Raw genomic sequence first — 13958 nt, 5'->3', positions numbered from 1 at the left:
AATGCTTTGCCTAGACCCACATGACATAGATCAATTTTGTCCCGTATTGTTTAATGTTAGAATATCAAATTTAACGAAAACACTGTGGGGTGAGACTGCTAGCCACATTCAACCCTCCTCCTTTATCTGGGCCACTGTTGCCAACTTGTGTAAGAAAACTCGCTGTCGCCTGTCTCAAAGGTTGATAGAGGCCGAAGCGAGGACCGGGGATGAGAGCGGAGGGAGCGGGTGGGCAGGCTCGGGGGTTGGAGGGTGGAGACAAACTGAGGGCAGGGCGATGCCAAAGCGTACGAAGGGACACAGTAAGAAGGCTTCATGTCCACAAAACCTCGGTGAATATGGCAGGCACACTTACATTCCAGATATCTGAAATTGATTCATGACTAGACGTATTAGTAAATTGAGATATCTCTAATTATATTTTGACTAGACAAAATACCTATTTGAGATATCTCTAATTACATTCTGACTAGTCGAAATGACGTCAAATTTACCATTCATTTGAAATGGCTTTGTAACCCTTTCCAGACTGGTAGATATCAACAACTTTGTGTCTCAGCTGTTTTTTAAATTTCTCAGATCTTATATCCTTCTTCACTTTGTCATACAGGTTCTATTTAAATCATTTCTTAATTCAACAGGTCTGGCAGTAATCAGGCCTCAGTGTGGCTAATGAAATTAAGCTCAGCTTTCCAAAAACTGTGGTTGATCACAGTTAATTTGTGATTGAACAAACAGGGGGGCAATTACCTTTTCACACAGGCCCAGGTAGGTTTGGATAGCTTTGTTCCCTTAATAAATGAAATCATCATTTAAAAAAAATTGTATTTATATTTTCTTGGGTTAGCTTTTTCTAATATTAAAATTAATTTGATGAACTGAAACATGTGATAAATATGCAAAAATAAATAAATAAGGGGCAAATACTTTACATAGTTTAGACTCTTCTGTAAAGCCAAAACAGATAGCTTGATTTTTAAGACAAATATCTGATTACACTGTGTAGCAACAACACCCCTCTCAGGGGTGTTGTTGCTACACTGTGTAGCAACAACACCCCTGAGAGGGCAGCTGAGAGTATGCCCTGATAGGTGACTCCTTCTTACTGCTGTTTGTTATACAGTGGGGAAAAAATGTAAATGTTACTGGATGGACCCCAGCTGGTCATAAGACACCCATTTCTGAAAAGCAGTTGATGACAGCAGCATGGTTTAATGAGTCCTTTATATGAAAGAGCATTTTCAAGGTGGAAAGAGTAGTGTGCGAGCAATATTTACTGTGGAAATGTCTAGACACTACTCTCCAAGGAGCAATAGGTGCAGCAGTGTTCAGTTCCCACAGCTTAATTAAACCAATTCTAAATGAATTGGACTTACAATTTATAGTTTGTCATTGCCGTGTAAGAAAAGTACCTATAACACATTTGGTTCCAGGGTTCACATTAATTGGCAATCCAGGGCAAAAGTTATGCTTGCTCCTTAATTAAGTAATTAGCTAACGTCATTGCATCAGTGGGTTTTGCTGATTGCATATTTGACTTTGGCCACTGGGTCCTCAGACTTGTTGTGTTTCATTTATTATTTTGGCGAATGTCCTCTCATAGAAAGTTTGCTGATGTCACTGTTCTAAATTTTAAAAACACTAAGAAATTACATGTAAATGAGATCTAGATATACAATTCCTCTTTCCAAAAATTTTCTTCATTAGGGCAAAAAAGTGAAAAATGAAATGTTGACATTGTGATTTTGTTCCCACGAATGTCACCAGAATTTTAAATGCCAGGAAATTACCTTGAAGACAAAATGATTCCTAGAAAAAGAAAGCCCCTAGAGCTTCTTTTTATCATTTTCTGATTTACCTTCTTTCATCATGTCAGGTCTTTATCCGTTTTGAAAAAAAAAAATTAAATACACAGTGTACTGTGAAATAGAAACTGTACTTATAAAACTGTTCAAATATCAGCAGCTTCAATACACACTGCGTTCTACACTACGTGTTATTTATTAAAACCCTAAAAGGTTAAGGAAGACTAATGGCCATCTTGATGTAGACTATTTAATTGTGCTCTTAATTCTCCTTACAGCTAGTGCCATGATGGCCTTTCACGTCTTCACACTCCTTTGTTCTCACCTGCGAGAAAATTACACAAGCATAAATTTAAAAGCACAGGAATAAGTGTGACATTTCCACTGGCACATTTAGACTGCCTCACACACCGCATACTGTAGCTCAAATCAAGTCTGCCTGATGCATCTCTCTCTGTTACTCTGTGTTTTATATATATATATATATATATATATATATATATATATATATATATATATATATATATATATGCAAACAAAATCATCCTCTTTAGATAGCATTTGTTTTGTTTCTGCTCTAATTTAAGCACTGAAACAGGATGTTTTTCGTTTTCTTTGGCAGCACATAGAGTTTTTTTGGGCCCCAGCACTGTGATATTTGCATTTCCCTGTCATGCTTCACATGTACATGATATAGAATGAGTAAGTATTGTCACCAGCTCCTGTCCTCACCGCTCGTGTTTTTTTTTTTTTTTTCATCTCTTTTTGCCCATCCCCCAGTTTAAAGGTTGAGGCATTAAGGACTGACAACCGCTGACCTTTCCCTCTGCGTGCATCTATTATCCAACAGGACTAATCATGTTTTTCTTGTGCCTTAGATAGATGTGAGAAGGCAGAGGGGTGTGATATGGAGAAATGTCAAGGTCTTGCTGTCTGAGATTGAAATATGTTGTTATAGATCCTTTGGATCAACTGATAATCTAGTTGTGTATGAAATCGGATCCTATTCGCTGATCTATTAATGGCCTTTGACCAAGGGTATGTATATTACAAAAAAAAACTTCACAAATATCACAAACACGGGCTTTAACTAAAGTTTTAGATAATAAAACATGACAACATACATGACAGTTGTTCAAGAAAAAATGTACAGTAATATACTAACTAAATTTGATCTTTATGCAAACATACTGAAACCAATGAAACACGACAGTAACATTTTAAGCAAGGAAGCCCTTTAGATACTGCGGCTACTGTAGTTCACATGCGTGCTGCATTAATGTCCGGAGAATGAGCCTGATTTTGGCAACGTCTTACTTAAGGCATTTTGTCATAGCTGCGTGACGGAAACTATCAAAGCAGTAAAACCTCACTCTGCCTTAGTAGTTAGACATCTGTGAGTACAGTATAGGTACATTTATTTCTTTGTAATTTCGGGTAAATGTGGCAATGCATCTGTTACAGCTGATTTAGACAGCAACCAATTTTATGCCACCAATAAGTGTACTGTTCTTTACAGTGAAGTAGGTTAAACATTTCAATTCCCCTGAAACAGTTTTAAATAGCTTCTGTTGCAGAGGGACCGTGGAATGTACAGATAGATTAAAAGAAACAACCCAGAGGTCCATTTTCATAATTATGTTTTTGGTGCCAAACCCAAATGCTTGGCCAGCACTCTTAGAAAGGGAGGCTGGGAGAGAGAGGGAAAGCAACAAGAAATCAATACTTCAGCTGAAACAGTCCTAGCTGTGTATTTTATTTTATTTAGTTTTATTTATTCATTTTTTTTTAGGGGGGGGTAGGATGGAGAGGACCTGTGTGAGAGAGGCAGTCTGACCCCTGTGGCTACAGTACCGGCTGGAGCAAAAGGGAGAAGATATTGTAGGATGAACAAACTACTGTACTACCTGGCAGACACAGCTTTTTGACTGTATAGGTGTTACCAACCACTCCAAAGCCATCACTGGGTGCTCAAAGCAAAATCATGAGCCATCAGTCTACCCAGCCTTTGCTCCTCCTGACTTAAGCACAGCAAAGCAACAAGAAGCTTACACAAGCCCGAGCAGTTGCCCCGTGCCGAGGGCAAAGCAAGGCTGCCATTTGTTCTCCTCTCCCTTCTTTCTTTAATGCTGTGTCACTCACAGTAATGTGAACAAGATAATCCAATATCCAGGACTGAAGCTATAGAGTAAGGCACTCATCTACAGCATGTGCAGACACATGATTTGATTTGTTTATATTGCTTTCAATTACCTCTCTGTGTCCCTTGTTGAGCTCAATAAAATTTTATATTGTGGATATTTATCTCTGGGTGCCCATTCTCTCATCTTATGGCCTTCTTCATTTAGGCATTATAATTTCTATGCAAATAAATCACATTTTGAAGCCTCTGTATTTGGTCACTGAAGAAGCCAGTGGGCCTTGGCATTCAGCAGTATAAAGGAGCAAACAAGAACAGAGTGCTTCAAACAGACTGTTAACATCTTCTTTTGTATTGCATCAGATGCCTGCTTTCCCTTTTCCACTAGTCTGTGTATGTACACACAGAGGCATGTGCATGTGTCTCTGCTCACTGTGTTGTCATCCACCCCTGCTGTTGTCTCATGTCAGTTCTAACCTCACCCTGCTAGCAGTGCTGGTTCACATCCCCAGGAGCCTGCAGCAAATTATCATATTTATCGAGAAGCCAGCCATAGCATTAGCAGGAATACACAAGCCTCGGCTGTGGCTCCAGAGAAACGACCACTGTAAATCACACTGTCAGCCTTTCATGCAAGCTTAGTCACGGTTGTCAAGGAGACTGTGATGTGATTCTGAATGCTATTCTGTTTCCTGGAGGATTCAAGGATATACATTATAACTAACATTTGATTGGGCTTCTTCATAAGTTAATATCAGGTCAAACTCAGGCACTTGGAGTTGTATATTTCTACATTTACATACTCAAGTTCTAATGTTGAGTCAACAAGACCTTTGATTTCTGTTAAATAAGGACTTCTAAAGGTCCTAAAAATATTTCAGAATCACAGAAATCAATGAGACATTGATGATAAATAGGGTTCCTAACATGTAGTGATATTTTATGAAAGATCTTCTAGGTTTGCAAGTATGGCTATGTCAAAGTCACAGTGCGGGCCAGAATTGCAGGTGCTTCAGTGTTGCTGGGAACTTTTTGTTTAAAAAAAAAAAAGACTGAATGATTAAACATTCCATCATCAAATCAATTTATTGAGTTAGATTAATATTAATCACATTTGGTTTTAGACCATTATTTTATTATTTTTATGATTACGTAAGAGTTTTAGGTTTATTGTTTGAGAAGATATACTATGCAAAATGCACTTTTTAAAGACAGATCCATTCATAGATTCATTAAGATTCATTCATCTTTCATAAAGTTGTTAAAATCCATACTCTATAGGATGTTTGCTTTTGGCTTGTTTTCAGGAAGTATTGAGTGTTTTTTGTTTTCTGTTAAAGAATATACATTCAGTAAACTTGTAGTTTATTAGCATTGTGAAGAACAGGCCTAAGGTAAGATTAAAGAGAATTTTTAAATGTTTGGTTTTGAGTACATGATCTGTACACACTGCAGGCAGTATTGACCATGAAATGGGAGTACCAGAACAATAATGCAGGGTCTTTTATTCTAAATGCTTGTCTCAATAAATGCAAACAGAGGACAGAAACTGAGCACTGCAGGACTCAATTAAAATTAGTGCTGTCAAAAGACGAGCTTAATCATTTAACACGCCGAGGAGCCGCATTAAACACATTACAGGGTAATTAATGTGGAAGCCTTTTTTTTTCAGTCAAAGGAAGTCATAGTATATTAGTATAATCAGTGTACTACAAGCCTCGTGACTTCCGCTGTACCCCTGATGTACGTCTCCACTTCAGTCAGATGCACATACACATGTTCATGTTGTAAAGGTTGGCTCAGAGGAGATGTGTACAATTGCTAGAGCTGACCTAGTAGCAGCTTTGTTAAGGATTCATTGACCGCATGAAACAAGGTCACTGAACTTCTATGCTGCTATCAAGGCATCATTTTGGATGCCTTAACCTTGGTTAGTTACAGTTTAGGAGCACAGAACATGAGACAACCTGGGGCAATTCTTGCAATAATAAATAGAAATTAAAGCATTTTTACAGCAATGCATTTTATTTTAATTTGACATTTAGCCAGTTTTATAATCATATTTAAATTAATTAACTTTTGTGCTATTTTTGAACACTGGTTATGATGTAATACTAATCTTTGCATTTTTTTGCCTGCCAGCTGCATTGGTATGTTGAACAGGGTTTCTGTAGCGAGACTGTGGACCAGGTCAGACTGGATCCCAGTTAGCCACATATTAGTGGAACTGTCTTGGTAAACACTGACTTAGACTCATTTCCATTCCGAGTTAGGAAGTGTAGAGAGAACTCCTCAGTGCATTAGAGTCACTCACAATTTAGGTCCACTTTGTCTTTCAGTTGAGGGTGAACGGGGAAAGGGAAAAAAGGTAGCAGAGGTAGAAATTTAACAGCAGCCTGTAATCAAAGTCCTGCAAAGATAACACTGCATTCTCTTCATTCAGACAAACTGCAAACTGATGATTTGCTAGATTTTTAAAATATACTTTTAAATATTAAGTAGGCAATGTTATTTTATTCAGATAGCAATTCCTGTTTATTTTGGTTCCTAATTAGAAACTAATTACTTTTGCAAAAGATGTCTGCCAATCAAGAAACACTTCATTTGGAACAAGATGCAAGCATAAAACAGACAGCACATCCATTATCATGCCAAACTTGCTGAAAAATCTATTCCTTTTGTTCTTGTTATTTCACACTTTTCTTGTTTAATATTCCGCAAGTTCTGGCATTCATTTTGATGTTGCTGCAAGCCCGGTGGGCATTCTTCCTGAGGCAATATGCACTTCACTCCTTGATAGGGATTGATTTTCAAAGGCGTGGTTTGTAGTCATTCACAGTAGGCTGTAAACTCCCGCTGCTTGATGTCCCCTGTGGACTTGAACCTCACACAACCTTGACAGCTTGTGTTATCTAAGGTCATGCACCTTAACCCATTTATGTCACCTCTGGTCCATACAGAGTATGTAAAATCTTTACTATTGGGAGTTGACGGCTCCTGACTATAACAAATAGAATTGCTCCTGTGAGGGCTGGCCTGTAATTGTTTCACACTGCGGTCTGTATTCCCCCGTTGCATGTTCCATTCCATCTATGTTGACAGACTGATTTATTTAGTGTGTATGAGTGTATGTTGGTGTTTATGTGCCTGCATAAGTAGTTAAAAGGTGGAAAAGGCAGAGGAAGATTATGGTGGTTCTGTGCATTTGAAAGGAATCTACCACAGCACTTTACCAGATGTTAATAGACCCCCCCTCATAAAAACACCATCCCTGCAGCTGGTTATCAGCCAGATAGTTGACTTTAATAGAAAAAAAAGTACTTCTATCTTGTATCACACACAGTAATCGATTACTATACTAACTGAATGTCACGTTTTTCTTTGTCTTACTGCTTTTACTTGAGGCAAAGCTGTTTCGCCTTGGCTGATACCAGTTCTAATAGTTGTTCTTGAAAGTTGGTAACTATAAGGGTTATTTCTGTAGTGTATCTGCTTAAAATGTAAATTGTACTTGTATTGTTTCAGGCTCTTTAACTTTTCTTGTTTTGTCTACTCTATGGAAGGATGGATGGGAATAAAGTTATCGATTAGAAAGCACATTTCATACAGAGGTACAACAGAAGATATTCATGAGATTACTCAAAGAGTGACTGATTATGTGCAGTGTATGCAATCAGTGCAGTAATAAAGAGAGACTGCTAAGGTGTTATTTATTGTGTTACCATCATCATTTCATGGCAATAGATTTAAAGTCCCCTGCCACAAGCTCATGCCTAAAGAAAGTAGAAAAAAAATTAACACTATCAGAGCTATTTCCAGTTACTGGGCTCCATTTAGGTGATTTAGATAGCATACATGAGAATGCCCATCTCTCCGAGTGCCATGGAAACCTTCATCAAATTAGAATTGAAGTGATTATCCAGGGCAGGGCAAAAGGACAAAATCGATAGTTCTTTGTTCGAGGCTAAAATGAAGAATGGGCATTCAGCAGGGATCTCTCCCTCTCTATTGCTTCCTTTCTCTCTCTTACACACACACACACACACACACACACACACACAAAGCCATGTACACTCCCACACGAGCCTCATTGAATTGTGTGTTCTGTTCCAACATCCTTGACCGTATCAGCATTAGGCTTGCATGGTGTAGTCTCAAACCTTCTGTCTTGGTTTTTCCCTCCCTTGATAGGAAAAAAAAATCCTCAGAGGAGAAGTGCTTCCTTAGATAATTGCAATTAGCAGTTTTGGCTGGATTTTGTAGCTCTGGCCCTGACCTGGCTCTCTGTGTTAGGTAAGAGGCAGTGGGAGTGGGCTTGTTAGGCATGTTTCCAGCCTCCAGAAAGCCCTCTGCCCCTTTGCCACACACAGGCCTGATGCTGCAGTCAGAAAGCTGGGATGAACAAGAGATAGGAAACTATGTAAGTGAATAAAGACAGAGAGCAGAGACTTGCTTTCTGCTGGTTAGTTACTGCATTTATACTGTAATTACTAACCGCTCTGAATGCAAAAGGTGCTGCACCCTCGTTTTACATCTCAAAAGCCTGTTATTTAACAGAGACAAAGCAAATGACACATCAACACTTTGCCAACAAAAATGTTACTGTTTCCAGAAAGGTTACGTAAAATATAACACCCTATCTTATGTAATTTTTAAAATGTAACAATCAGTTGGAATTTGAAGCTCATTTTGAATTTGGAAGAATGACAATAAAAGACTGAAAAAGTTGTTAATTGCTACAAAAGGAAACAGACAGGTGGAACTTTTCACAACAAATTGTGTTAGTGACTTGACAAAGTATGAAAAGAGGATCCCAGACAGTGTTTCAGAAACACGGGTGAGCATGGGGTTCATCACTCTTTATATGACAGTGAGGGCAAATATTTAAACTATTTAAGAAAAAAGTATTTCCTAATGTAAAATTCTAAAGAATTTAAGAATTATCTTGCAAAACATTATGTCACTAAAAGAGAAAATGTCCATTTGATAGAGCTAACTGGTGCTGAATAACTCTCATCTTCTGGCCCTCAGACAGCACTGCGTTTAAAGCAGACACAATTTTGTAGTGGAAATCACAGCATGGGCTCAAGAATGCTTCTGAAAACAATTGTCAATGAACACAGTGTTCTCTTCACCCAAGAGTACTAGTTAGAACTCCATCCAAAGGAAAAAGCATATATACTCTCAGGGAGATTGTGAATTTTTCTGTATGTAGATGGCAACAGACGTGTGATTTTTGTCAATTTATTGCAGTTAATTGGCATGTTGTCACAAACAGAGTGCATATAATTGCCAACTTGACCCCATTCAGTCGCAAACTGAAAGCAGACTGATAGCCGACTGTCTTACTGGTGTTTTATTGCCATCTTGATGCCCCAAAGTTGCTTTAAAGATAGCAACTGACTGCAAGTGATCCCAGACCTGGTCCCCATTTTCGAAGCAAGCATTTCAAAGGCAACAAGATCACAAGGTTGTGGAGTAATCTATGTCCAGATGTCTTTTTAAGGGAAGGCCTTGCTATTCGGGCCAGATGATGTAAAACCATTTTGCCTTCAAACCTGCAAACATTGAGCTCCATTTTTTCAATAAAAGATATCATATTACAGCTAGGAATGGGGCCATTCACTACAGATTCATATTTCACATTAATGTGAGAATTTAGGAGAAATTAGATAAATGATTTTAATTGCTTACACACTTGTATTATGAAGTCAGGAACCAGGAATAGTCCGCTGCAGTAAAAGGAAACTTTAACAGCAATGGAAGTATTTTTTTTTTTTAATAAACTTGTAGATTTCAAAGGTTCTTTGCAAGCAGAAGAAAATGTTTCAAAAATATCACAGTAAGAATAAGAAAGTACTGTAAAGGTTCTGTGAAATAAGCAGAACTGTAAAATTCAGGTAACTTGTGATTTGTGTAGCTGTCAAACAAGTTTTCTGCGAACAGTCTTTCACATTTACGTGGAGTTAAGGCTCTCAGTCACCCTCTGTCTTTCTCTCTCACACACACATGCTTTAAACACATGCACACCCTGATTCACATAAAGGCCTATAATCCATCAATGTGCTCATTGCTGTCATGAGTAAAGAGACAGAGCTCTAAGCAAGAGTCCTCTAACACAAATTTGATTTACCTCAATTTGCCTCAAACAGTGACATGTGAGTACTAGAAGTGCTAATGCAGACTGGCACCTTTTGCTGCCAACCGGCATGTGTCTGTTTAGCTCAGTTTCAAAGCCTGGGCTCATGCCAACATTTGATTTGTTTAGAGATGGTGTTGGGTTTGAAAGTTTAAAGTTATGAAAATGAACAATGAGAGACAGCGATATTGTGGATGACTTCACCAACGCAGACTGTGCTCACGTTCCTCATAGCTATAAAGAAAAAGTTGCTGTGGTGGTTTTAGATATTTTATAGGAATACTGCATGCAGACACCAAAATCTAAAATCTTGAATTGTTATCAAGCTCATATAATTAGTTTAAAAACTAGAGAGGCATGGAATTTTCTAATTTAGTTTCTTAAGTGCAGCTTTTTTTTTTTAACGACCAAGACTTCAAAAGTTAACTCGGATAAGCTGCTGTATGTGTCTCCCATAAAGGACTCAAGTTGGAAACATGTTATCAAGAAACTGTGCCTGCATATAAAGACTGACATAAATCAACCTAAGGGTTGTGTCATACATAAAAACCATCTGGCAACATAATTATATAATAAAGCACCTCTCTGCACCACCAAGCCCCGTAATGATTTAGGCATGCCAGTCATGCTTTATACCTGAAAATCCTAATTGCGTATACATATTTGATAAGCCTGGCCATTTGGATCTGAATTAATATTATTATCTACAGTTCAACTAGTGCGGTGTCACTCTCCTCTATCACAGACATCCTTGACATACATGCCCTTCGTAGCAAATGTTACTGTACTAATTAAGGGGTCTGGTGCCATTATGTGCCTTAAAAAAATGTCCCTACACAAAAACTGTTAGACAAACAAAACATCTGCATTATGTCATCTGCTGCCCATTTACGAATTTATTTACACCATATGTCCATATGGAAAAATTGAACTGAAGCCACTGTGATCTGATCTGATCTGATACCAGCTAATTACTGCAGTTAAAAACAAGACAAGTAATGGTGCGGTGTGGGGAGGGAGAATGAAGGGACAAATAGCTGACGAGGACAAATCTGTATTGTTTGGGAGAAAAACAATGTACCAAATTTGGTGCTTGTACTGGGTTACCCACCACAACCACCACCGCCACCCCATGCCACCCCTTAATTCTTCATGGCATTGGTTCAACAAGGTACTGGAAACATTCCCCAGAGATTTTGATCCATATCAACATAAAAGCATAACACAGTTTCTGCAGACTTGTCTGCTGTTCATCCATGATGAGAATGTCCCATTTTACCATATCCCAAAGGTGCTCAATTGGATTGAGATCTGGTGACTGTAATTTGAGTACAGTGAACTCACTGTCATGTTCAGGGAACCAGTTGAGAGGATTTGAGCTTTGTTACATGGCGCATTATCCTGCTGGAAGCAGCCATCAGAAGTGGCCATAAAGGGATGGACATTGGTCAGCAACAATAATCTGGCAAGTTGTGGCATTTAGACGATGCTCACTAAGAGATGCTAAGATGCCCAGAGTGTACCTAGAAAATATCCTTTACACCATTACACCACCATCAATCTAAACCTTTGATACAGGACAGAATGGATCTATGCTTTCATGTTGTTTACCCTAAATTCTGACCCTACAATCTGAGTTTTGCAGCAACAATAAAGACTCATAAGACCCAGGCAAAGTTTCTTCAATTTTCTATGTGCCTGTGTGAATTGTACACTCAGTTTCTTGTTCTTAGCTTGCAGAAGTGGCACCTGGTGTAGTTTTCAGCAGCTGTAGCTCATCTGCTTTAAGGTTCAACTTGTGGTGCATTTAGAGATGCTTTTCTGCATACCTTGGGTTATTTGAGCCACTGTTGCCTTCTTATGAGCTCAAAGCAGTCTGGCCATTCCCCAGAACTGCCGCTCACTGGATATTTTCTCTTTTTCGGATCATTCTCTGTAAACCCCAGAGATGGTATTGCGGTAAGATCCCAATAGATCAGCAGTTTCTGAAATACTCTGAGCAGCCTGCCTGACACCTGCAACCATGTGACATTCAAAGTCACTTAAATCACCTTTCTTTCCTCATTCTGATGCTCGGTTTGAACTTCAGCAGGTCGTCTTGACCAACACACTGATCTCCTGAAATATGATTGGCTGGTTAGACATCTGCGTTAACAATCAATTGAACAGACATACCTAATACAATGATCAGTGAGTGTACAAATAGTGATACAGACATAACAGAGATAAACACATTAAAGGATAGGTTAATACTCATATGCTCGTATGGACAATGAAACATGAAACTTACTTAAAAACATTGCCAATGATACTCCCATACGAGGGTAGTGGGCAAAAAAAGTCCTTTGTCCTCATTTTGTTCAGAATTTCATTTTAACTTTCAAACAGAGTGACTATGAGTCACAATTACACAAATCAAGTGGGGATTGTATCACAGTTACAGTATTTTTAATACAAAATCCCCCCTTGTATTTCACTGATGCCTTGCTGTGCTGTGGAGAGAATACACAGACAGGGAGAATAGGCTGTACTGAACTGCACTGGGATATAATTGTGGAACTCGATTGCTTTAATTCAGACTGTTGGCCTCTACCATCAACTAAACAATACACTTTTTTGTTCTGAATGTGTCACTTGTGGTCCTGGTTTAAAGAAACTGGTTTAAAGGAGGAATTTACAGTCAGCATGGAAAAACATTTGTTGCAGCAAAAGTCTTGAAAAATATGAAGAGAACCTTTTCAGAGCGTGACAGGTTGAATGAGGCAAAACTTTTTGTTTTCAACGCTTGTGGCTTTCAGGATAAAAATGTTTTCAGATTAAAGCACCTGTGTCTCTTTTCTGTGTTTGCCTTATTCAGGTGGCCAACCTGGCTTGTTCCATTTCCAACAATGAAGAGGGCGTGAAGTTGGTACGAATGGCTGCCACCCAAATTGACAGCTTATGTCCACAGGTAAGTACTTTAAAACACCTGCATCCTATAAGATACTGTTCTTTACATATGAACAAGTCAAAATGTTCTGGTTTGAGCTTTACTAAATTCAACTGGAGGGGATTTCAGTTTAATTATTTACTTATTTATGAAATTGTAATATTTAGGAATGTTAAAGAAAAGAGGTCATAGTTGTCAGCTCTGGAGGAAAAGCTATAAATAATGTGCAGGAGGACCTTGTAGTGCTGCTTCACCGAAAGAAACAAAGGAGGATGTTGAAATCCTTGAGTTGTTTCAGAGGTTAACGGTAAGCCTTATCCACACAGGACCCAACATTGTAACAAGAATGAGAAATAGAGAAGGGAGGCTGATTTTAAGATTCATGATCTAATGTGCAGTCTCCACTCTCCGTACCTGCTGAGACCAACTAACTTATAAAACTTGGAGAGGAACCGTCCCCTGATACTGCTTGGCAAAGCTGAACACAGGCAGATTAAAAAACATAATAGACATAGGCTTTGTGACTGGAGTAGAGGGAACAAAGAGGAGGTGCAACAAAGAGAGATATTTCCATCTGTTCTGAGTTTACCACAGGTTACTGTTATTTTTTTTACATGTGCGAATGCGGACAAGCACACACGCAACACCTCAGTGACTGCCATGTTCAGATCATAATCTAGATCAGATTAATTTAACTGAAAATAAATCTAAAACATGCAGAGTGAGAAAGCATAGGCACACACCACACACACACACACACACACGCACACACACACACACACACACACACACACACACACACACACACACACACACACACACACACACAAAAAAAAACATGGTCCTTGTTAAAGTGGCAGTACACAATTTATTTTCTTTAACTTTTCATTATGAAGTAAGTGTTTATTGAGCAATTTATTGGTTATAGAACAGTGGTACTAACTC

General features: G+C 38.5%; 1 protein-coding gene across 1 annotated transcript in view; it reads left to right on the top strand.

The window, feature by feature from the left end:
* Nucleotides 1–13958, top strand: part of ctnna2 (catenin (cadherin-associated protein), alpha 2) — a 379156-nt gene that overhangs the window by 321974 nt on the left and 43224 nt on the right. Inside the window, exon 10 of the mRNA XM_030740562.1 lies at nucleotides 12942–13034. Within this exon, the coding sequence (XP_030596422.1) occupies nucleotides 12942–13034 (93 nt within the window). The remainder of the gene's footprint in view (nucleotides 1–12941; nucleotides 13035–13958) is intronic.

Source organism: Archocentrus centrarchus, chromosome 1 (genome assembly GCF_007364275.1).
Source record: "Archocentrus centrarchus isolate MPI-CPG fArcCen1 chromosome 1, fArcCen1, whole genome shotgun sequence".
Classification (NCBI taxonomy): Eukaryota; Metazoa; Chordata; class Actinopteri; order Cichliformes; family Cichlidae; genus Archocentrus; species Archocentrus centrarchus.
The sequence above is the reverse complement of the archived record's forward strand: the minus strand, read 5'-3'. Positions and strand labels throughout refer to the sequence as shown.